Source organism: Callithrix jacchus, chromosome 8, assembly GCF_049354715.1.
Source record: "Callithrix jacchus isolate 240 chromosome 8, calJac240_pri, whole genome shotgun sequence".
Taxonomy (NCBI): Eukaryota; Metazoa; Chordata; class Mammalia; order Primates; family Cebidae; genus Callithrix; species Callithrix jacchus.
In genome coordinates, this window is record NC_133509.1 from 126,661,186 (window position 1) to 126,684,295 (window position 23,110).

A 23,110-nucleotide genomic window follows, 5' to 3' on the forward strand; every position below is an offset into this window, starting at 1 on the left:
TTGCAGCAGCCTCTCCCATCACAGGCCTGGAGGCCTAAGAGGAAAAAATGGTTTCATTGGCTGGACCCCTGCTGTATGCAGCCTAGGGACTTGGTGCCATGTGTCCCAGTTGCTCTAGCCATGACTAAAAGGGGCCAAGGTACAGCTCAGGCCATGGCTTCAGAGGGTGCAAGCCCAAGAGTTGGCAGCTTCCATATGGTGTTAGCTTGCAGGTGCATAGATCAAGAACTGGGGTTTGGGAACCTCCTCCTATATTTCAGAGGATGTACAGAAGCGCCTGGATGTCCAGGCAGACATTGCTGCAGGGGAAGGGCCCTCATGGAGAATCTCTGCTAGAGCAGTGTAGAAGGGAAATGTGGGGTTGAAGACCCCACAAAGTCCCCACCAAGGCACTGCCTAGTGGAGGTGTGAGAAGAGGGCCACCGTCCGCCAACCTCAGAATGGTAGATCCACCAAGAGCTTGCACTGTGCACCTGGAAAAGCCACACTCAATGCCAGCCCATGAGAGCATCTGGGAGGGAGGTTGTACCTTGCAAAGCCATAGAGGTGGGGCTGCCCAAGACCATGAGAACCCACCTCTTGCAACAGTGTGACCTGGATGTGAGACATCAAGTCAAAGGAAATCATTTTGGAGCTTTTAAGATGTGACTGCCCTGCTGGATTTTGTACTTGCATGGGGCCTTTAGCCCCTTCGTTTTGGCCAATTTCTCAATTTGGAATGGGTGTATTTATTCAATGTCTACACTGCCATTGTATTTAGAAAGTAACTAACTAACTTTTGACTTGTCTCACATGAGACTGTGGATTGTGGACTCTTGAGTTAATACTGAGATGAGTTAAGACTTTGGGGGACTGTTGGGAAAGCATAATTGGTTTTGAAATGTGAGGACATAAAACCTGGGAGGGGCCAAGGGTAGAATGATATGGTTTGGCTGTGTACCCACCCAAATCTCATCTTAAATTTTAGCTTCCATAATTCCCACGTGTTGTGAGAAAAACCTGGTAGGAGATAATTGAAACATAGGGGCAGTTTCTCCCATACTGTTCTCATGGTAGTGAATAAGTCTCAGATCTGATGGTTTTATAAGGAGTTTCCCCTTTCACTTGGCTCTCATTTTCTTTTATCTGCAACCATGTAAGCCATGCCTCTCACCTTCCCACATGATTGCCAGGCCTCCCCAGCCACGTGGAACTGTGAGTCCATTAAACCTCTTTTTCATTATAAATCACCCAGTCTCAAGGATGTATTTATCAGCAGCATCAAAACAGACTAATACAAGGTGTATCATCTTTTATCTTTTATACTATATTTTTACTGTACCTTTTCTATGTGTAGATATATTTAGATAAACTAACACTTACCACTGTGTTAATTGCCTACAGTATTCAGTATAGTAACATATTGTATAGGTTTGTAGCCTAGGAAAAATAAGCTATCCATATAGTTTAGTAGGCTACATCATCTAGGTTTGTATAAGTGCTCTACGTTGTCCATGCAATAAGATAGCCTAACAACATATTTCTCAGAACATATCCCCATTGCTAAATGATTCATGACTGTGCTTGAAACACAATTTTAGTCATTATTGATAGCACTCTGCCCTATCCCCTCAAAATCTTCTTTATCTCAACCCATCATTCACATATGCATACATACATACATACACATATTTAACTTTTATAATTAGGTACGAACTTACTTTCTTGACTCTTTTTTTTTCTTTTTTTATTGCATTTTAGGTTTTGGGGTACATGTGCAGAACATGCAAGATAGTTGCATAGGTACACACATGGCAGTGTGTTCTGCTGCCTTCCTCCTCTTCACCCACATTTGGCAATTCTCCCCAGGCTATCCCTCCCCAGCTCCCCCCCCACTGTCCGTCTCCTATTCCCCCCAATAGACCCCAGTGTGTAGTACTCCCCTCCCTGTGTCCATGTGTTCTCATTTTTCATCACCGCCTTTGAGTGAGAATATGCGGTGTTTCATTTTCTGTTCTTGTGTCAGTTTGCTGAGAATGATGTTCTCCAGATTCATCCATGTCCCTACAAACGACACAAACTCATCATTTCTGATTGCTGCATAATATTCCATGGTGTATATGTGTCACATTTTCCCAGTTCAGTCTATCATCGATGGACATTAGGGTTGGTTCCAGGTCTTTGCTATTGTAAACAGTGCTGCAATGAACATTCATGTGCATGTGTCCTTATAGTAGAACGATTTATAGTCCTTTGGATATATACCCAGTAATGGGATTGCTGGGTCAAATGGAATTTCTATTTCTAAGGCCTTGAGGAATCGCCACACTGTCTTCCACAATGGTTGAACTAATTTATGCTCCTACCAACAGTGTAAAAGCATTCCTATTTCTCCACATCCTCTCCAGCATCTGTTGTCTCCAGATTTTTTAATGATCACCATTCTAACTGGCATGAGATGGTATCTCAGTGTGGTTTTGATTTGCATCTCTCTAATGACCAGTGATGATGAGCATTTTTTCATATGTTTGTTGGCCTCATGTATGTCTTCTTTTGTAAAGTGTCTGTTCATATCCTTTGCCCATTTTTGAATGGGCTTGTTTGTTTTTTTCCTGTAAATCTGTTTGAGTTCTTTGTAGATTCTGGATATCAGCCTTTTGTCAGATGGGTAAACTGCAAACATTTTTTCCCGTTCTGTTGGTTGCCGATTCACTCTAGTGACTGTTTCTTTTGCCGTGCAGAAGCTGTGGAGTTTGATTAGGTCCCATTTGTCTATTTTGGCTTTTGTTGCCTATGCTTTGGTGTTTTTGTCATGAAGTCCTTGCCTACTCCTATGTCCTGAATGGTTTTGCCTAGATTTTCTTCTAGGGTTTTTATGGTGCCAGGTCTTATGTTTAAGTCTTTAATCCATCGGGAGTTAATTTTAGTGTAAGGTGTCAGGAAGGGGTCCAGTTTCTGCTTTCTGCACATGGCTAGCCAGTTTTCCCAACACCATTTATTAAACAGGGAATCCTTTCCCCGTTGCATTTTTTTGTCAGGTTTATCAAAGATTGTATGGTTGTAGATATGTTGTGTTGCCTCTGATGCCTCTGTTCTGTTCCATTGGTCTATATCTCTGTTTTGGTACCTGTACCATAGTGTTTTGATTACTGTAGCCTTGTAGTATAGTTTGAAGTCCGGTAGTGTGATGCCTCCCACTGTGTTCTTTTTGCTTAGAATTGACTTGGCTATGCGGGCTCTCTTTTGGTTCCATATGAAGTTCATGGTGGATTTTTCCAGTTCTGTGAAGAAGGTCATTGGTAGCTTGATGGGGATAGCGTTGATTCTGTAAATTACTTTGGGCAGTATAGCCATTTTCACGATATTGATTCTTCCTAACCATGAACATGGAATGTTTCTCCATCTGTTTGTGTCCTCTCTTATTTCGTTGAGCAGTGGTTTGTAGTTTTCCTTGAAGAGGTCCCTTACATTCCTTGTAACTTGTATTCCTACGTATTTTATTCTTTTTGTAGCAATTGTGAATGGCAGTTTGTCCTTGATTTGGCTCTCTTTAAGTCTGTTATTGGTGTATAGGAATGCTTGTGATTTTTGCACATTGATTTTATATCCTGAGACTTTGCTGAATTTGCTTATCAGTTTCAGGAGTTTTGGGGCTGAGATGATGGGGTCTTCTAGGTATACTATCATGTCGTCTGCAAATAGAGACAATTTGGCTTCCACATTTCCTATTTGAATACCCTTTATTTCTTTTTCTTGCCTGATTGCTCTGGCTAGAACTTCCAGCACTATATTGAATAGGAGTGGTGAGAGAGGGCATCCTTGTCTAGTGCCAGATTTCAAAGGGAATGCTTTCAGTTTTTGCCCATTCAGTATGATACTGGCTGTTGGTTTGTCATAAATAGCTTTTATTACTTTGAGATACGTTCCGTCAATACCGAGTTTATTGAGGGATTTTAGCATAAAGGGCTGTTGAATTTTTTCAAAGGCCTTCTCTGCATCAATTGAGATAATCATGTGGTTTTTGGTTTTGGTTCTGTTTATGTGGTGAATTACATTTATAGACTTGCGTATGTTGAACCAGCCTTGCATCCCCGGGATGAATCCTACTTGATCATGATGGATAAGTTTTTTGATGCGCTGTTGCAATTGGTTTGTCAGTATTTTATTGAAGATTTCTGCATCTATGTTCATCATGGATATTGGCCTGAAGTTTTCTTTTCTTGTTGAGTCTCTGCCGGGTTTTGGTATCAGAATGATGTTGGTCTCATAAAATGATTTGGGAAGGATTCCCTCTTTTTGGATTATTTGGAATAGTTTCAGAAGGAATGGTACCAGCTCCTCTTTGTGTGTCTGGTAGAATTCGGCTGTGAACCCATCTGGACCTGGGTTTTTTTTGTGTGGTAGGCTCTTAATTGCTGCCTCAACTTCAGACCTTGTTATTAGTCTATTCATAGTTTTGGCTTCCTCCTGGTTTAGGCTTGGGAGGACACAGGTGTCCAGGAATTTATCCATTTCTTCCAGGTTTACTAGTTTATGTGCATAAAGTTGTTTGTAATATTCTCTGATGATGGTTTGAATTTCTGTGGAATCTGTGGTGATTTCCCCTTTATTGTTTATTATTGCATCTATTTGGTTGTTCTCTCTTTTCTTTTTTATCAATCTTGACTCTTAATAAAAGTAATTTTCTCTCTAACATATAAAAATCAGATGGTTTTACCACTCCTTCAATGAACCTATAATTTAAGAGTTAGCCAATGTCTCCCTTGTTCAACTCAAAAAGCAATGTTTTCTAGTGAGCACAACATCAAGAACATAAGAAAAACTATCACACATTCCCAGGTAGATGTTTCTTACCTTTTTTCTGATTGTGAAAATAATACATTAAAAACTCAAAATTATTTAGAAAATTTATTAAACAAATTATGGTATATCCATATGAAGAAATACTGTGAATTAATCAAAAAGCAACAAATATGAAATTTTCAGAATATATTATGTGGATAAAACAACTTACAAGACTGCATGGTTTAATCCCAATGTTGTTAAAAGTATGAAAAAAAGAGAAAGATCAATTGATTGGGTATTCTGTGAGCCAGAACTTTTTAAAACTATTTTTGAGAAAGACTATTGATAAGCACAAAGTAAGATGGTAGGCCAGGCACTGGGTTCATCTTTTCTTCTTTCTTTAAAAAATTAAATTTGGTCAGGTATGGTGGCTCACATCTGTAATCCCAGCAATTTGGGAGGCCAAGGTGGGTGAAATGCTTGAGGACAGGAATTTGAGACCAGCCTGGCCAACATGGCAAAACCCCATCTCTATAAATACAAAAATTAGCTGGGTGTGGTGGTGTGCACCTGTAGTCCTAGCTACTCAGGAGGCTGAGGCATGAGAATCATTTGAACACAAGAGGCAGAGGTTGCAGTGAGCCAAGACCGCACCACTGCACTCCAGCCTGAGCAACAGAGTGAAACTCTGTCTCAAAAAACAAATTTTAATTGTAATTAAAAAAAAAATCACTCCTCCCAGACCCAACTCTCTTGTAACTAACAATAAACTCTAGACCAAAACTAAAACAAAGCAGGCAAACTCTGAAGGCAATGAAGAGTAAAGAAAAGTGATAGAGATCTAGATAGAAGTTGACTATGGGGAAAAAGGTAATGACACAAAGTGAGTTATTGGTCTTTAATGACTTGTAGCCTGAGCACACATCAAAGTTGGCACCATACAGAGTATATAAAACTTCAACAGGAAACTCACAGTCTTTCTAGCCTGAAGAACAACAGGGTAGAGTTCAAGGAAATCAGAGCTGCAGGAAAGTAAGGTGGGAATCCTGGAAAGGAAAGATTCCCAAATTCTGTAAATAAAGCCTTTTCAAATATCTGTCTCTTCTCTGAACTGCCACCCAAGTGCTGCTACCCAAGACAAAATTTGTAGTTTAAGTCCAACCAATTTAACTGGCTGATAGAAGGGAGGAAAGATGAAGAGGAAGGTGTGTTATTCTGTTTGCATCACTATAAAGAAATATCTGAGGTTGGGTAATTTATAAAGAAAATCTGTTTCATTTGCTCTCTGTTTTGCAGGGTGTACGGAAAACACAGCATCTGCTTCTGATGAGGGCCTTAGGAAGCTTACAATCATAGTGGAAGACAAAAAGAGAACAGGCACATCACATGGCAACAGCAGGAGCAAGAGATGGGCAGGGGAGGTGCCAGGCTCTTTTAAACAACCAGATCTCACAGGAACTCAGGGCTAGAACTCACTTTTCACCAAAGGGATGTTGCTAAGTCATTCATGAGGGATCTGCCCCTGTGATCCAATCACCTCTCACCAGGCCCCAATTCTAACATTGGGAATCACATGAATTTGGAGGCAACAAATATTATCAGGAGGGAAAGAAGAAAGTGAAAGAGGAAATGAGGAATGAAAAAGAGAAGAAAGAAGGAAGAAAGAGAGGAAAGAAGAAACCTTTTCAGGGGAATGGAATTGAATCTGGAATCTCCACAACATAATAGTCAATATTTTTGATAGTGATATCAAGAATACAACCCAAAATTACTCCATATACAAAGAAACGGGAAAATGTAATCCATTTTCAAGAAAAGAGACAATCCACAAATCCAAACCTAGATGACCTAGATGCTGAAATTGGCAGATAAAGATTTTAAAGCTTAAAACATGAAAGAAAATAGGTTTGCAATAATGTAGAAATAAGAAATCGCAGTAGAGGAAAACTATAACAAAGAAACAAATGTAAATGCTACAACTAAAAAATGCAATGTCTAAACTAAAAAATTCATGAATAGGCTCAACAGCAGACTAAAGATAACAGAAGAGACAGTGAATTTGAAAAAAAGATCAATATTACTGAATCTAAAGAACAGAGAAAATAAGATACTTGGAAATAAAAATAGTTTCAGAGACCTACAGAACATCAAAAGGTCCAACATAGGTATAACTGGAATCCCAGAAGAAGAAAAGAGGGGATAGGACAAAAAATATTTGGACAAATATTATAGATCTTGATAGAGATTTGTATTACACTGACATATACATTTGTCAATATTCAACAAATATACACTTAAAATTCAACAAATATACACAAAATTCTAAATTCACTTGGGCAGCTCATTGTGTATAAAATTTATGTCAAAAGAAGAAAACTGTAAAGAGATTGTCAAATTCCAGTAAATGATATATATGTTTAAGTGTTTGCAAGGAAATATATTGGTGTCTTCAATTTACCCTAAAATTCATTCCCCTCCAAAAAGGGGATGAATAATGGATAAAAGAATTAATAGGTAGACATCTATTTGATAAAGCAAGTACAGTAAGTAATGTTAATGGCAGAATTTATGTGGTGGACATATGGGTATTGGCTTAATAGTTTTTTGTTTGTTTGTTTTACTTTCCTGTATGTTTGAAATTTTTCTAATAAAATTTTGAGGGTAAAAAAGCCATTGTGCCTTATAGTGTGTCAATGGACTAACATAAATTGCTTTTTTAAAAAACAAGAGCTACATGTTATTTCATCCTCTCTCTATTAATCCATTGGCTTCTACATCACCCAAATTCAGCCAGTGGATCTACCTTATTCAAGTAACTATTTAGAATGAGAAGTACAGATTGGTGAAGAAAGAAGGGAAGGAAAAATGACTATTTGACTGTTTCCTTATTTTTCATTGCACCAAATATTAGAAAATAATAAGTAAGAAACATGTCTTCTATGTTTACTAACCAATACAAAATAACTCCTTTACTTTTTCATTCTAGACATGTGATGGATAACTGAGGTATTATAATTACAGATATCCTTCAGTACATGTGAGGGATTGGTTCCAGAACCCTCCATGGATACCAAATCCATGGATGCTCTAGTTCCTTACATAAATGGTGTAGTATTCACATATAACCTACACATATCCTCCAATATACTTTAAATCACCTCTTGATTACTTATAACACCTAATACAGTGTAAATGCTATTGACATAGTTGCTACACTGTATTGTTTGGGGGAAAATGACAAGAAAAAAGTCTGCACATGTTCAGTAGAGACACAATCTTTCATTTCTTTTCCAAATATTTTTGATCTGCAGTTAGTTAAATCCACAGAAGTGGAATCCATGAATAGGGAGGCCCAATTATATATTATTGCTTGAAAAAAGGCCAAATCTACATATAAATTATTGTATTATGATCAGATTTCAAAATGGGACTTGTCAAAAATACTGCACATTAAGTTCTTCTACAGAAAAAGTAAAATATAAAAAACAAAATACAAAGTTTTATATGAATTTTGTATTAAAAATACCGAAGCAAAATAACAGCACTTAAATGCTACATAGTGATTTCTAAATCTTGCTATTTTATTGTTTACCTTCAAGTTCTTCCAGAGGTGAAGTAGTTCCTTGTGTCCTGGGTTGAATATAAGATAACTTAAACTTGGGCACCACAAATGGTACTTCTTTACCCTCAGATGGTAATTTGGAAAGCAAATAATCCTCAGTACAGCCAAACTGAGGCTGTACAGAAACAGAAGTCAATGGAGGTACAGAGATAGCAGCATTCTGACTATTTGGGAGTGTTGCTTTATAATCTCTTTCCACAGAAACTGCACATAAAAGAAAAAGGAAAAGAAAAATGTCATAAATATGAATATAGATTACATATAATCTAAACCTAGCATACTTTGATATTTAACCATTTTAGAACAAATTACTGACACATTTACTCTTGGGTCTTATCAAACACTTCTGGAATCTACATTAATTTTGTCCAGACAATGTTTGAGCAATTAAAACATTATTGCTAAAGTGCATTAACTTATCATAACAGTAAAAGCAGCTTTAAATGGTCTTATTCCCAAAAGAATCCACAGATGGAAAACAATTTTATTTCATAGTCAGTCACACAGTGCTTTCAAGTAAAAATCTAGTCATTTAAAAATACTGTCAACAAAAGCAATTCTTGTCAGTACTACTGGTTAACATCAGTCTTAATTACATAGAGCAACACTATAAGGAAGCTAAAGGTCTCTAAGTCTATAAAAATCTCAACCAAATCACAAAACAAAATACACTCTGGCCGTCAATATATTTCATAACAGCAGCTATCCCTGTCGTAGTTTTTATGACCCATTTTATTCATTCTCTAGAATCATATGTGATTCCTCAGCTACATGACTTACGATGAGAACTAAGTTATTCTTTATATATATGTATAATGCTATCTGTAGACTGAATGAAAGTACAAATACTATTGTGTAGAAATTTATGAAATGTTTCAATGTAAAAAAGAAGCCTTCATACTCAAATATACTATGAAGCTCTGCTCTAGCTTAAGAAAAAAAGAGCCAGAGAAGAGATAAGGAAGCCATGCAATAGAGAACTCTCCAAGGGTCCTTAATAAATATGGGTCTTCATAAAGTTATGAGTCTCTTCCCCACTGGTCATTGATTAATTCAAGGCATTTTTAATGTTATATACATATTCAAAATTGTCTTTATTTAAATCAAAACATGGGTCAGAATATGTTGTCTCTCAAACATACTTCTCTTCCCTCCTTGCCTTTGACTGTACTATTTCATCCACCTGTAACACCCATATCCAGCTTTCAGCTTCTCTCCTTTCTTCCAACCATCTTGCTAAACTCCTATTCAGATTTCCAGGGCAAACGCAATCTTCTTTATGGTAATGTCTTACGTGTCTCTTGGATTGAATTAATCTCTCTCCCCTATGCTCCAGACTACATGAAGTTATGGAATATTTATCCAGTGTGCCTTATATTTCTGCTTCTCCCAAGAAGTTGGAAAACATGCCTAATTTTTTATATTACAAAATGCCACAAATGAAGAAGGTGCTACAGAAATGTTACTGACATCAAAATAAAACAAAACTCACAGTTGTGTTTTTCTGTTTCACCATAGAAACATCCTCTACAGCAACTCTTTATAAATTCTGTTGCCATTACATTCAATTTCCAATATCCAGCAAAAGATACAAACTTCCAATCTTAATATTAATCTGTGGGTAGAACAGAAAACAAGTTAACATGCTCGTCATGCTTAATGCCGTAAGATGTTATTAAAAAACCATATTATCTGTCTTTATAAGATATAATGAGGATTCTCAAGCAAAAATACTTAAGAGGAAAATAGATTTTTGTAACCATATGAAATGTTGTATAACTTATCTATAAGTTGTTAAAATGACATGTTTAGAAATTACTAAATAATCTCAACGTTAAAATCTGGAAAAAATAAGAAAAATCCCATTCTTAATTTTCTTTCAGGAAAAATAAGATGGAAGACTGAGTGGAGAGATTAGAGTAACAAGGGGGGGATGTGTTTATGAGAAAGAGAAGGGACAGTGTGGAAAAAGAAAAGCAACATGGAAGAAACAAAAACAGAAAAAAAGAGAGAAAGAAGAATAAAGAGGTAAACTAGGACTATTGCTGGTAAAACAGCAAGAAACCTAAGACAAGAGCACATAGAATTAGGAAGAGATGTTTGGGAAGGGAGTTGAAAAGGAAAAGGTCAAAAACAAGTGGGAACAAACCTAGAAATAGAGAGTGGAGACTAGACAGCAGGAGAGACAGTGAGCTAAGGAACAGCGAGAGATAAGAAGTAAAGAGGGAAAGAGTAGAATGAAGCAGAGAGAGAGGGAAAGGAAAATGAAGATGAGAGGTATAAAAGGGCAGAGAAATCAAAGAAGAAAAAAGGATGTAGAAAGAGGTAAGAAAAGGAGAGGGGAAAACACAAAATGCAAAAGAAAAAAAGGAGAAAAGAAAAAATGTTCAAAGAAACAGTAAAAGAAACTGAAAAGAGGATGAAAGATGAGAAAAGGGGAAAAAGATTGAGATAGAGAAGCAGAGTAAATTTAGGGGCATTGGTCAAAGAATACAAAATTACAGTCTTGATAGGAGAAATAGGTTCAATAGCTCAATTGTACTGCATGCTGACTACAGCTAATGAAGATCTGTGGTCCTCTTGAGAGATGCGAAGGCTAGATGTTTAATTCTCTCCACAAAAATAACTATGTCAGATAATGCAGATGTTAGCTAGTTTTAACCATTTCACAATGTGTAGGCACTTCAAAACATCACATTGAATATAATAAATACATATGATTTGGTCAATTTAAAAAGTAAAGAAAAAGCATATCAAAAAAAGTAAAGACAGAGTGGTAAAGAATACAGGGTTAGAGAGTTAGGAGTATATGAGGATAAACAAAAACAGACTAGGAGAAAGGGATATGAAATTAAAAAGTTGATAGGGAAAGAAACTAAGTATCTTAAAGAAAAGATTATTCATTATTCTAATAAGTACATACATAGTATAACTAAAAAAAATTTTCTCTTTCACCTGATCTATCTTAATCTATGTCCAAGAAAAAGTTGAAAGAAAATATGGCACTCCATAAAAAGTGTGAGAAAACATTCACTTCCTCCAGATCAATTATTCTGGTAATTCAAAGGCCCTATAATGGGGACTAATAAACAAATAAACTGCATACTATATGAATTATTTTAATCTTTAGAGTTACATTAATAGAAAAGTATACCTTAAGTACTACATCACATACACACAAAAAGATACCATAAATAAGATATAGTACAAATAAAGGAAGTCTACTTTATATTTATCAGGAAATTAAATTGTACAAGAACTTCATGTCCAATTTCTCATTGTCTTGGTCTCAATGTCTTTGTTCTAAATGTACTCTCTTCATTTATGCCTACTTAAACTCCATACATTTTTTACAGATTTTAAATATATGCGAGGAAGTGTAACAAAACCCTAACCAATCAGATTAAAATAACTGTCAGCTCATGTTGTTCATCTTATTTTGCCTCTGCCTCCCCATTTACCCTGTCGTTTGGATTATTTTGAAATAATTTCTAATCATATAATTTCATCCATAAATACATAAATAATGATCTCTAAAACGTGACAAAAGACTCAAGAGTTAACTTCAAGGGGCTCTCACTGGCTGAAGGTGAATCATTTCAAGTATTAATACAAACAGTGTCTGTAATGAATGGTAACATATCAAATGTTTCTAAAATGTTGCTCTTTTTAAAGATAACCATAATAGTATTATCATGTGTAAAATAACTAATATAACCAACTACTCGGTCACTGTTCAAATTTCTGCTATGGTCTCAATTTTTATAGTTGTTTTGTTGAAATTAAGATCAAAGTTTAAACTGTTTCATCTTTTGTTATTAGAAATGGTGCCAGCCAGGCGCGGTGGATCACACCTGTAATCCCAGCACTTTGGGAGGCCGAGACGGGCGGATCACGAGGTCAAGAGATCAAGACCATCCTGTCCAACATGGTGAAACCCCGTCTCTAGAAAAAAAAAAAAGAAAGAAATGGTGCCACAGTAGCTTAGTGCACACATATTTCTTAGATATTTCTCAGTATGTATCTATAAGATAGATTCCTAGAGATAAGACTATGGGGTCAAAAGGTGTATGTATGTAATTTTGCTTGTATAGCCAAAATTCTCTCTGAAGCTACACCATTTTGCATTCCCAATAGCAATATATAAGAGTACCTTTTTCTGTTACCAACAAAATGCATTGTCAAACCAATGAACTTTTGCCAGTGTGATAGGAAAGAAATGATATATTGTGTTGTTTTAATTTACATCTATTATAAGTGATGTTCCGCTTCTTGTCATATAAGATTAATCTGTAACTGTTTATAAGAATTCTGTTCATTATCTCCTGCCAATATTTTCATAAAGCTGTTGGTCTTTTTCTTCTCCAGTGTTTGGAGTTCTTTAGATATTTGAGAGATTAACACTTTGTGCATGATACAAGTGACAAACATCCTTCTGGTTTGTCATTTGTCTTCTTGCTTTGATTATGGCATTTTCTGCTATGCAAAAGTGTGTGTGTTTTACAGATCACACAAGAATTTACCCATGTTTCCTTCCAGTACTTAGTATAGTGTTATTTTCTATATGACATCCTGTTACACAGTATGAGAAATGGATTCACACTTACCTCTTCCCAACTGACTATCTCATTAGCACAAACACCACATATTAAAAATTCCTTATTTTCTCCACTTGCAGGATGCTCCCTTTAATACACATTAAATTTCCATATGCAATTGGGTATATTGTGCATTTCTATTCTAATTGTTCTGTCTATTCTTGTACCAACAGCATATCATTTTAATCTTAAAGGCTTATATCATGTTATAACATGTAGCAAAATAAGTCATCTTTACCAGTCTTCACTTTCTGCATTTTCTTAGCTGTTCTTTCTTGTCTGTTCTTGAAAATGAACTTTATAATCTGTCTAGCCCTAGCAAAAAAAATCTAATGGTATTTTCATCAGGATCATATTAAATTTATAAATTATTTTTTAAAACCTGACATCTCTAAGAATATTGAGTCTTCCTACCCAGAACATAGTATATCTTTATATTTGTTCAGGTTTATGGTTGTGCCTTTGGGAGTTTTCATAGTTCTCATAAAAATTCTGAAGATTTCTCAGTAAGTGTATTCCTATATAATTTGCTTGGCTACCGTAAATGGCGTCTCTTCTTCCATTACATCTTGTGACTGATTTTTTTTCTCTGAAAACTTTGTTTTAATACAATTGAACATTTCATCCCCCCCCAACAGTAACCAAAGCAAACATTTTACCATTATTATTCTTGCTATATCAAACTAAATTCCAGGAATGTAAGAAAGTCTGACTTGGAAATATTACATAGGAAAAGGCTGAAGTAACGCATTACATTTTTTAGTTTTTCCTTGTAAATATACATTGACATCTACTTATCTGATAGCAACACTGCTGGTTTTGAGTGAGTTTGTTTCCTACCAGAGGGAATGCAGTATGGTAGCATTATCTTTAAAACAAATTAAGAAGATAGTAAACAAATAACAGAAGAAATACTTCTACACATGTATTTTCCGTGGGCAATAAATATAAGTATATACTTATGAAGAAATATGCCTCAACTATGCTTTTTTAAATTTCTCAAGGTTTACTGGTTTGTTTTTCCTTTTTTTGTTTTTGAGACAGTGTTGGGCTCTGACACCAAGCTGGAGCACAGTGGCGCAATCTCAGCTCACTGTAACCTCTGCCTCCCGGTTCAAGTGATTCTTCCGCCTCAGCCTCTTGAGTAGCTGGGACTACAAGCACGCACCACCATGCCCAGTTAATTTTTGTATTTTTTAGTAGAGACAGGGTTTCACCATGTCGGTCAGGATGGTCTAGATCTCTTGACATCGTGATCCGCCCTCCTCGGCCTCCCAAAGTGCTGGGATTACAGGCGCGAGCCACCACGCCCGGCTAATTTTTTTTTATTTTTAATTTTTAGTAGAGACGGGGTTTCACCCTGTTAGGCAGGATGGTCTCAAATTCCTGACCTCATGATCCGCCCACCCTGGCCTCCCAAAGTGCTGAGATTACAGGCCTGAGCCACCGCGCCCGGCCTATTTTTAAAATGTATACATTTTCAAAGGCCCTGTTCAGCCCCAGCATATCAGAGTAAAACACTCCTTAACCACCCAAATCAAACGAATATTATCTCATCTCTAGATGTCTAGTGTCTTTAAAAGAAAGTTTAACATTTTTCTTAACATTTGATGAGATCTTGTTCTATCTCCTCTGTTAGAACAGAAACTGTTCAAAAACAATATTGTACTCACTTTCTGCCTAGTACTCAGTACACTGTATGATGCCAGAAATGTAGTTGAAATTCAGCAAACACCTAGTTGATAGATAAGGAAACAAAGTACAACTATCTCCTATAAAAACTCACAATATATTCATCAAACCACATCTCTGACCCCAGTTAGCTTGCAAATACTTAACGTTAATCATGACAGGAATGTGAAAGAATTGGTTAAAAACGACTACTACTTTAAGGGGAAAAGTCCTCAACGCTGATGGCCTTGAGACATCCAAAATGAGTTGGGGAAGATGGAGGAAGGTAGTAGAGAGACAAATTTATATGAATAAAATGTGAAATCTTTAAAATGAACACCCAGTAATACGGTCAAAAAACACATGAGTACATTTTCTTTTGTACAAAATAGAGTAACAGGGACAGATTTACCCTACCACCTGAAAAGCAAATAAAAGAAATGAAACACCAATTTTCAAGACACTGGCTATCAGACACAAAGAACTGACAGGAACTAAAGGAGGTAAACTTACTCCCTTGAGGGAATTTCCAGGCCATGGGAACTTACCCAGGAAAAGCCCAGTAGATTTTCTGAAATGAAGAGACGAAGGTGAGCCTTTCCCTAACAGACTGCTATAGTATAAAGAGGTAAATACAGAGAACTACAGAGATCAGTAGAGGGTCCCACTCAAGTATTCAACATTGTACTGATCAGAGCACAAACAAAAGGAAGCTACACAAGACTAGGGGGAAAACACCATAAAAAATTACAAAAAAACATACACAGCCAGTCCTCACCAAGGTCAGGAATGATGCCTGTCCCCACAAATCAGACTAGAAATGGGATCAAATTGTTTACACAAAACTGTTTCCCAAAGCAAAATATATTTATAGAAATCCAAAAATATTCAGCATACAAGGTAAAATTCACAACGTCTGGTAACCAATAAAAAAAGTTACCAGGTATACAAACAGCAAAAAATATACAGAACCCATAATGAAGAGGAAAAAAAATCAATCAATTAGAAACAATCTAGAATTGCTACAAGGCAGTTGAGGACACTAAAATAGTTACAGCTGGACTCAATATGTTCAAAAGGTTAAGTAGAGATATGGAAGATATAAAAAAGAGCCAAATCCAATTCCTAGAGATGAAAACTATAATGGATGAGATGGAAAAATATACTGGATGGGATTAATACCAGACTAGATATTGCAAAACAAAAAAAAAAGATTAATGCACTTGAAGGTAAAGATAAACTAACTAAAATGAGACACAGAGAAAAGACTAACGTCAAAATGATAAAAAGCATCTGTGACCCATGGGACAATTTCAAGTGACCCAAAGTACTTATATTTGGAGTCCACAAAGACGATTGGAGATGGGGGGAGGGCATATTGAAGACATAATGGCCAAAATTTTCTAAACTTGATAACTACAAACCACAGATGTAAGACCCTTCACAAACACTAAGCTCAGGAAACATGAAGAAAACGACACCAAGGCACACCATAATAATAGTGTTCAGAAATAGTGATGAGAAAATCTTAAAAGCACCTAGGGAAAGCACACATGTTATGTACATCAGAGCAAAGATTAAGAATAGCAGCATATAGCCAGGCGTCGTGTTGCACACCTGTAATCCCAGTACTCAGGAGGCTGAGGTATAAGAATCGCTTAAACCAGAGAGGCAGAGGTTGCAATAAGCTAAGATCATGCCACTGCACTCCAACCTGGGCAACAGAGTGAGACTCTGTCTCAAAAAACTAATTAATTAATGAAAAGGAGTAGTATCATAGTTCTCAATGGAAACAATACAAAAAGAAAACAACAGAGCAAGATCTTTAATGTATTGAAAGAAAACACCCATCAACCTAGAATTTGACACTCAGAGAAGATCTTTCAAAAATGGAGGTGACATAGAGACTTCTTCAGACGTAAAAAGTTGAAAGAACATATTACCAACAGATCCACACCACAAGAAGTATTAAATTACATCCTTCAGGCCAAAGGATAATAACTGATAGAAATATGAATCTACACAAAGGAATAAAGTGTACCATGAGTATAAATATATGATTTATTATTAGATTTCTTTACAAGTTTATTAAAGCTTAGACAAAAAATAACACTGTAACAAAAGTTTTGTAACATATTTAAAACTAAAATGTATTACATCAATAGCACAAAGGCCAGGGGAGAAATAAAAGTAAATAATTACAAGGTTCTTATAGTATATGTGATATGGTAACATATCATTTGAGGACTGACTATGCAAAGTTAAATATATGTACTATAAACCCTAACACAACCACTAAAATAAGAAAACAGAGCTATAGCTTATAAGCCAACAAAGGAGATAAAATGGAATAATTTAAAAATTATTAATAAAAGAAAAAACAAAGTTGAAAGACTAACTTCAAAATTTACTACAAAACTAGTCATAAGGACAATGTAATATTAGTATAAGGCAAATAAATCAATAGAATTAAATTCAGAGCCCAGAAATAAACCCTTACATTTGCGGTCAATTGATCTTTAACAAAGGTACCAAGAAACATTAAAGGGAAAGAAATAGTCTTTTCAACAAATGGTGCTAGGACACTGAATATCCACATGCCCTTTCCACCAAAAAAAAAAATCTGGATCCCTGCCTCACCCTATGTACAAAAACTAACTCAAAACTGGTCACACACCTATATATAAGAGTTAAAACTTCAACACTTGTAGAAGAAAACATATGACTAATTCTTTGTAAACCTAGGTTAGGCAGTAATTTTTTAGACACAACACAAAAAGCACATGGGATCAAAGAAAGATTTAATGTATCAGATTTCACTGAAATTAGAAACTTTGTGCTTTAAAAGACACCTTTAAGTTAAGTGAAGAGACCACTCAGAGACTAAAAGAAGGTATTTGCAAATCATACATCCAATAAAACATGGGTTATAACCAGCATATATAAAAAGCTATTACAACTTAACAATAAAAAGAAAAGTAATTCAATTTAAAAATTGTCAAAAGATTTGAACAGATACTTCTCAAAAAAAAAAAACTACAAAGTACCCAAAAAGCACAGGAAAACATGCTCAACACCATTAGTTATTAAGGAAGCGCAAATTAAAACTATAAAAAGATAATAATACACATCGATTAAAAAAGATAAAATTACAAAGACTGATCCTTCCAAATGTTTATGAGTGTGTGACAAGTAGTACTCTCCTATTTTACTGGTGGGACTGTAAAATGGCATGACCACTTTAGAAAACAGTTTGACAGTTTCTAAAGTTGAACATATGCCTGCTACATGATCCAAACATCCCATTCCTACATATTTACTCAAGAAAAAAGCAACATGTCTACACAAAGACTTGTACACTAGTGTTCATAACAGTTCTATTCAAAACAGCCAAAAACTGAAAACTATCAAATATCCATCAACAGATTAATTCATTCAGAAAACGAACTGGTTCAATGAAACACTATTCAGCAATAAAGAAGTAAACTGGTTAAACGTGCAACAACATGGATGAATCTCAAAATAATTACACTGCACAAAAGAATGCCAACAAAAAGTATGTGCCATACAGATACACCATATTCTCTTGTATTCGCTTTATTAAGCCATATTTCAGTAGTCTTGTTTTATTTTTAATTTAGCTTTTCTAACTATCTTATTAATACTGACTTGCAGCTGAACTCCACTGCATGATTCAATTTATATAAAACTGTAGAAAATAGAAATTAATCAATAGTAACAAAAAGTAGATCAGAGGCTGCCTCAGAACAGTGAGGAGTGGGGAGATAAAGGACAGAGAGGGACAGGAAGGAAGGACTTGGAGGGACAGGAGAAAACCTTGGGGAGAGATATACTCATTATCATGATTGTGGTGATGGTTTCATAGGTACATACATATATGAAAACATCAAATTGTAGACTTCAAGTATACGTCACTTACTACATATCAATTATACCTCAATAAACCTGAAACAAAATAATATATAAATAGAATTATGGAACATTAACAGAAAAAGAAGCCTAAGAAACATTAACAGAACAGAAGGCCTAAGAAATCATTTTATCCAAGTCCTTCTAATTTTACCCATAGAAAATAATGAGTCCAGCAACTAGATAATGTTAGTTCAGAACCAAACCCTAAGTTTCACAACTTTTTCTAACATACCACGTTGCTTTAGATAGGGCATGGGCAGAAGGGCTGGACCAGTCAGATTGACAGATGTGCTGGCTATCTATATAGCTACATGTTTGCTTTTTTTAGCAACAAGGAGAAGCAAATATAAATGTTTATAAGTATACTGCTTAGCTTCCAATCCTGTAACTTTCACTTATTAGCTATTTGACCTTAAATCTGTTACTTAACCTCTCTAACCTTCAACTTCTTCATCAATTAAAAAAAAAAAAAAAAACACTTTCTTAGAGTTACCATGATGATCAACCAAAGTAATGCACATAAAGTACAAAACTAGTAGCTGGGCTGTTCTAAGAATAAATGTTTGCTGCCATCAACATCATCATTAATTATATTTGTTATCATCAGATCCTACTTACAACCTATCTGATTCATGCTTGGCACTTTATCCAATGCCAGGAATGATATGAGGACATTAGCTGGAACATTCTAGTATGAGGACAGACTGTGAAAAGTTTTAAATACTTCCATATCAATAGATAAAAGCTATGAGCACCCTAGTCACTTTAACTCCTTCCTAGGTACTCCCGAGGTAAATGTCTGAGAAAGCAGAGGCTTCTATGACTTTGCTCTAATACTGTGGTCAGTGCTCATGCTGGCTAAGTTGTTAAAATGTTTTTAATATCACTCACTCCCTGTTTGAGGTTTCCGAAGGGCTTATATGCCTCTGCTGGCCTGACATAGTCTAGGTAAACAGCCTTACCTGTGGTATTCTCACAAATGAAGGACAGTACATCGACTTTCCCCTGAAAACCTGCTTTTCCTCTGGTATTTCCTACTATAGTGCCACTATCCAGCTAATAACTAAGCCAGAAATATGAGGGCCATCCTTGAGTCCTTCAGCTCCCATAATCCACACATCCAGTTCATCCATTCACTTACTTACAAGCATTTACTGAGCATCTACTAAGTAGATCACCCCATGTGTGACTTAGGCATGATATCATCAATGCACATATTTTGATTCTATCTTGTTAAAACCCCACAAAACATTACTATTCTTTTGTAAAGTTAGTGCTCATTTGTATTTACAAACATATTTCACTTCATTCCTTCTTACATTCCTTCCATTTCATTCTTTCTTCCATCGCCAACTATTCATGTGCAATCACATACTTTTTCCTAATATCCTTTATGATTTACTTTAGTGAAGGTGTGTTGGTAGAAAACCCTCTCAGTTGTCGCTGATCTGAAAATGTCCCTGATGTTTATAGTATAGAGAATATAAAATAAATCCACAGACACATCACCTAGCTTTATTATCAATTCATAGTCAAATGTTTTTCCACAATCTCCTCCCACTTTCAGAAATTTTGAAAAAAAAATCAAGATGTCATTTTATCTGTAAATATTTCAGTATGTATCTATAAAAGACAAGGTATCTCTTTTTAAATGCAACTACAGTACCATCACACTTTCAGAAAATATATAATTTATTCATTTTATTAGTATTCACATTTCCCCAATGTTCCTATAATTTTTTTATAGTTTATTTGTTTTGGCTGAAATAGGTTTAATTATTTCTTAAATCTCCTTTAATCTACAAGTTTTCTTGTGAATATTTTGATGCTGAAACCAAGTCTCTTATCCAGTAGAGTTTCCCATAACAGGATTTTGCTGATTGCATTCCCATGATGTCATTCAGCAAATCTCTACGTGTTATTTTTCTATAAAATGATAGCTTGATCTATAACCTAATGTAATACAGATTTTTAAGTTTGACTTTAGCAAGACTACTCCATAGGTTGTAGATACATAATATTCAGCTTTTATTTTTTAACAATGTTAGCAACCATTGATCATCATGGTATTACTCTCAATCTTAAAGATATTTCCTCTTATAATTCTAAATTATAAGCTATTTTCTTCAGGACAAAAAATATCTTATTCCATTGTATTCTGTCCCATAAAGAAGTCAGTTGACAGCATAACCACTGGAGTAATTTAAGATTTTTTTCTCTTTGTCTTTGGTTTTCTTTATTTCACTGTGATATTTCAAAGTGTGTACTTTTTTCTTGCTTGAAATTCATTGAGATTCTTGAATATATGGATTGATGTCTTTCCTCAGTACTGAAAAATTATCATTCATTCACTCTTTAAATATTGTTTTTGCCCATTTCTTTTCTCTCTTTTCTTATAGAAATTCTAATTTATTGGACTTTTTCACTACAATTCCTCACTCTGATCACCCTAATTTCATGTCTCTTCATTTCTTTTATATTTTCCATTTCTGTCCTTTGAGCTATATTCTGAATTATTTATTCCAATTTACCTTCTGGGTCATTCAATCTCTTTGTGGAATACATTTAATTTCCTAATTTGTGGTTAAAATGAAAAGATGAGTTTTGAGTATTTACTACTGTATTTTTTATTAGTAGAAATTCATTTAGACCTTTTTTCAACCTGCTCTGTAGCTCTGTCACTTTTTAGACTCCTGATCTCTGCACATATCTTTAAATTTGTCTTTTATTTACTTCAACTCAACCCAGTATCATTATCTGAATAATCTATTACTGGTTTTTCAAGCTTTTGTAGATTTGTTTCTAGTTTCTATAATTCTGCCAATTCTTGCTCAGGATGCCTTACTTCCTTGTACAGTTGCTTATCTTTGACAATGAATTATTCATTGACCATGAAGCTTTACTGGTAGAACTTTTTAAGCTAAAAATGAAAGTATACTCTAGAGAATATCTGCATTTGTTTACCAGATCATTTTCAATTCATGCATTGACAAATAACCCAAGTTTTAAATGGACAAAGGATTTAAGTAGACATTCCTGCAAAGCAGACAAATGGCCAATAAACACGTAAGAGGTATTCAGTGCCACTGATCAATAGGAAAACGCACATCATAACCATAATGAGATACCACTTCACACACACTAATCAAAAAGACAGACAAAAAATAAGTGTTGGTATGGTTGTAGAGAAACTGGAACCCTCATAAATTGCTTATAAGAATGTAAAATGGTACAGCTGTTTGGGAAAACACTTTGGCAATTCCTTAAACACTTTACGCAGTTACCACATGACCCAGGAATTCTACTGCTAGGTAAATATACAAAGAATAGAAAACACATTTCCATATAAAAACTTTTTTTAAAAAATTGTTTACTGTGCTTTAGGTTCTGGGGTACATGTGCACATCATGCAGGATTGTTGCATAGCTACACACATGGCAATGTGGTTTGCTGCTCCATCCCTATCATCTATATCTGTCATTTCTCCCAGGTTATCCCTCCCCAACCTCCCTACTCCCCACTGTCCCTCCCCTAGTCACCCCCAACAGACCCCAGTGTGTGACGCTCACCTCCCTGTGTTCATGTGTTCTCACTGTTCAACACCCTCCTATGAGTGAGAACATGCAGTGTTTGATTTTCTGTTCAGTTTGCTAAGAATGATGGTTTCCAGATTTATTCCTGTCCCTACAAAGGACATGAACTCATCATTTTTTATGGCTGCATAGTATTCCATGGTGCATATGTGCCACATTTTCCTGTCCAGTCTATCATCAATGGGCATTTGGGTTGGTTCCAGGTCTTCACTATTATAAACAGTGCTGTAATGAACATTCACCCACATAAAAACTTTTTACACAGATGTCCATAGCAGCATTATTCATAATAGCCGAAAAATAGAAAGTCCAAATGTCCATCAACTGATGAATGAGAAAATGTGGTATATAGCCATACGATGGAACACTATTCATCTATAAAAACAAATGAAGTACTGATTCATGCTACGACATAGATAAATCTTGAAAACATTAGGCTAAGAAAGAAGTGAGACACAAAAGACCTCATGCTGTGTGATTCCATTCATAAGAAATGTCCAGAATAGGTAAATCCATAGAAATGGAAAATAGATTAGTGGTTGCTAGGGACTGAAAAGGAAGAGGCAAATGGGGAGTGGCTGCTAATGGGTATAAGGTTTTTTGGGGAGGGTGACAAGAATGTTCTGGAATTATATAGCGATGATAGTTGTACAGCTTCATGAATATACAAAAAAAAACCCTCACTGAATTGTACACTTTAAAGGGGTGAATTTTATGGTATGTAAATATCTCAAAAAAGAAATGATTTTTTTTTAATTTACATCTTGAAATATTTTTAGACCACCAAAGTAATATAAAACTTCTCCCCATGGTCTGTTTAGTGGTCACAACTTCCCAAGGACAGGCTTTTTTTCCTTTCTTCTGTTTTACGTGGCATCGAGGCAACTTTCCTTGCACTCCCTTGAAGGATGCAGAGTAAGTTTCTCACC

At 35.5% G+C, this 23,110-nt stretch overlaps 1 protein-coding gene across 7 annotated transcripts in view; it reads right to left on the reverse strand.

Annotated features, from left to right (window-relative positions):
* TC2N (tandem C2 domains, nuclear) overlaps positions 1-23,110 on the reverse strand; it is a 67,523-nt gene that overhangs the window by 38,768 nt on the left and 5,645 nt on the right. For all 7 annotated transcript variants that reach the window (XM_078335631.1, XM_078335628.1, XM_078335629.1 and 4 more), the window contains exons 2-3: positions 9,879-10,001; positions 8,357-8,590 (exon numbers count right to left, since the gene is read on the reverse strand). In XM_078335631.1, coding sequence (XP_078191757.1) covers positions 8,357-8,590; positions 9,879-9,945 — 301 coding nt within the window. In that variant the 5' untranslated portion in view covers positions 9,946-10,001. The remainder of the gene's footprint in view (positions 1-8,356; positions 8,591-9,878; positions 10,002-23,110) is intronic.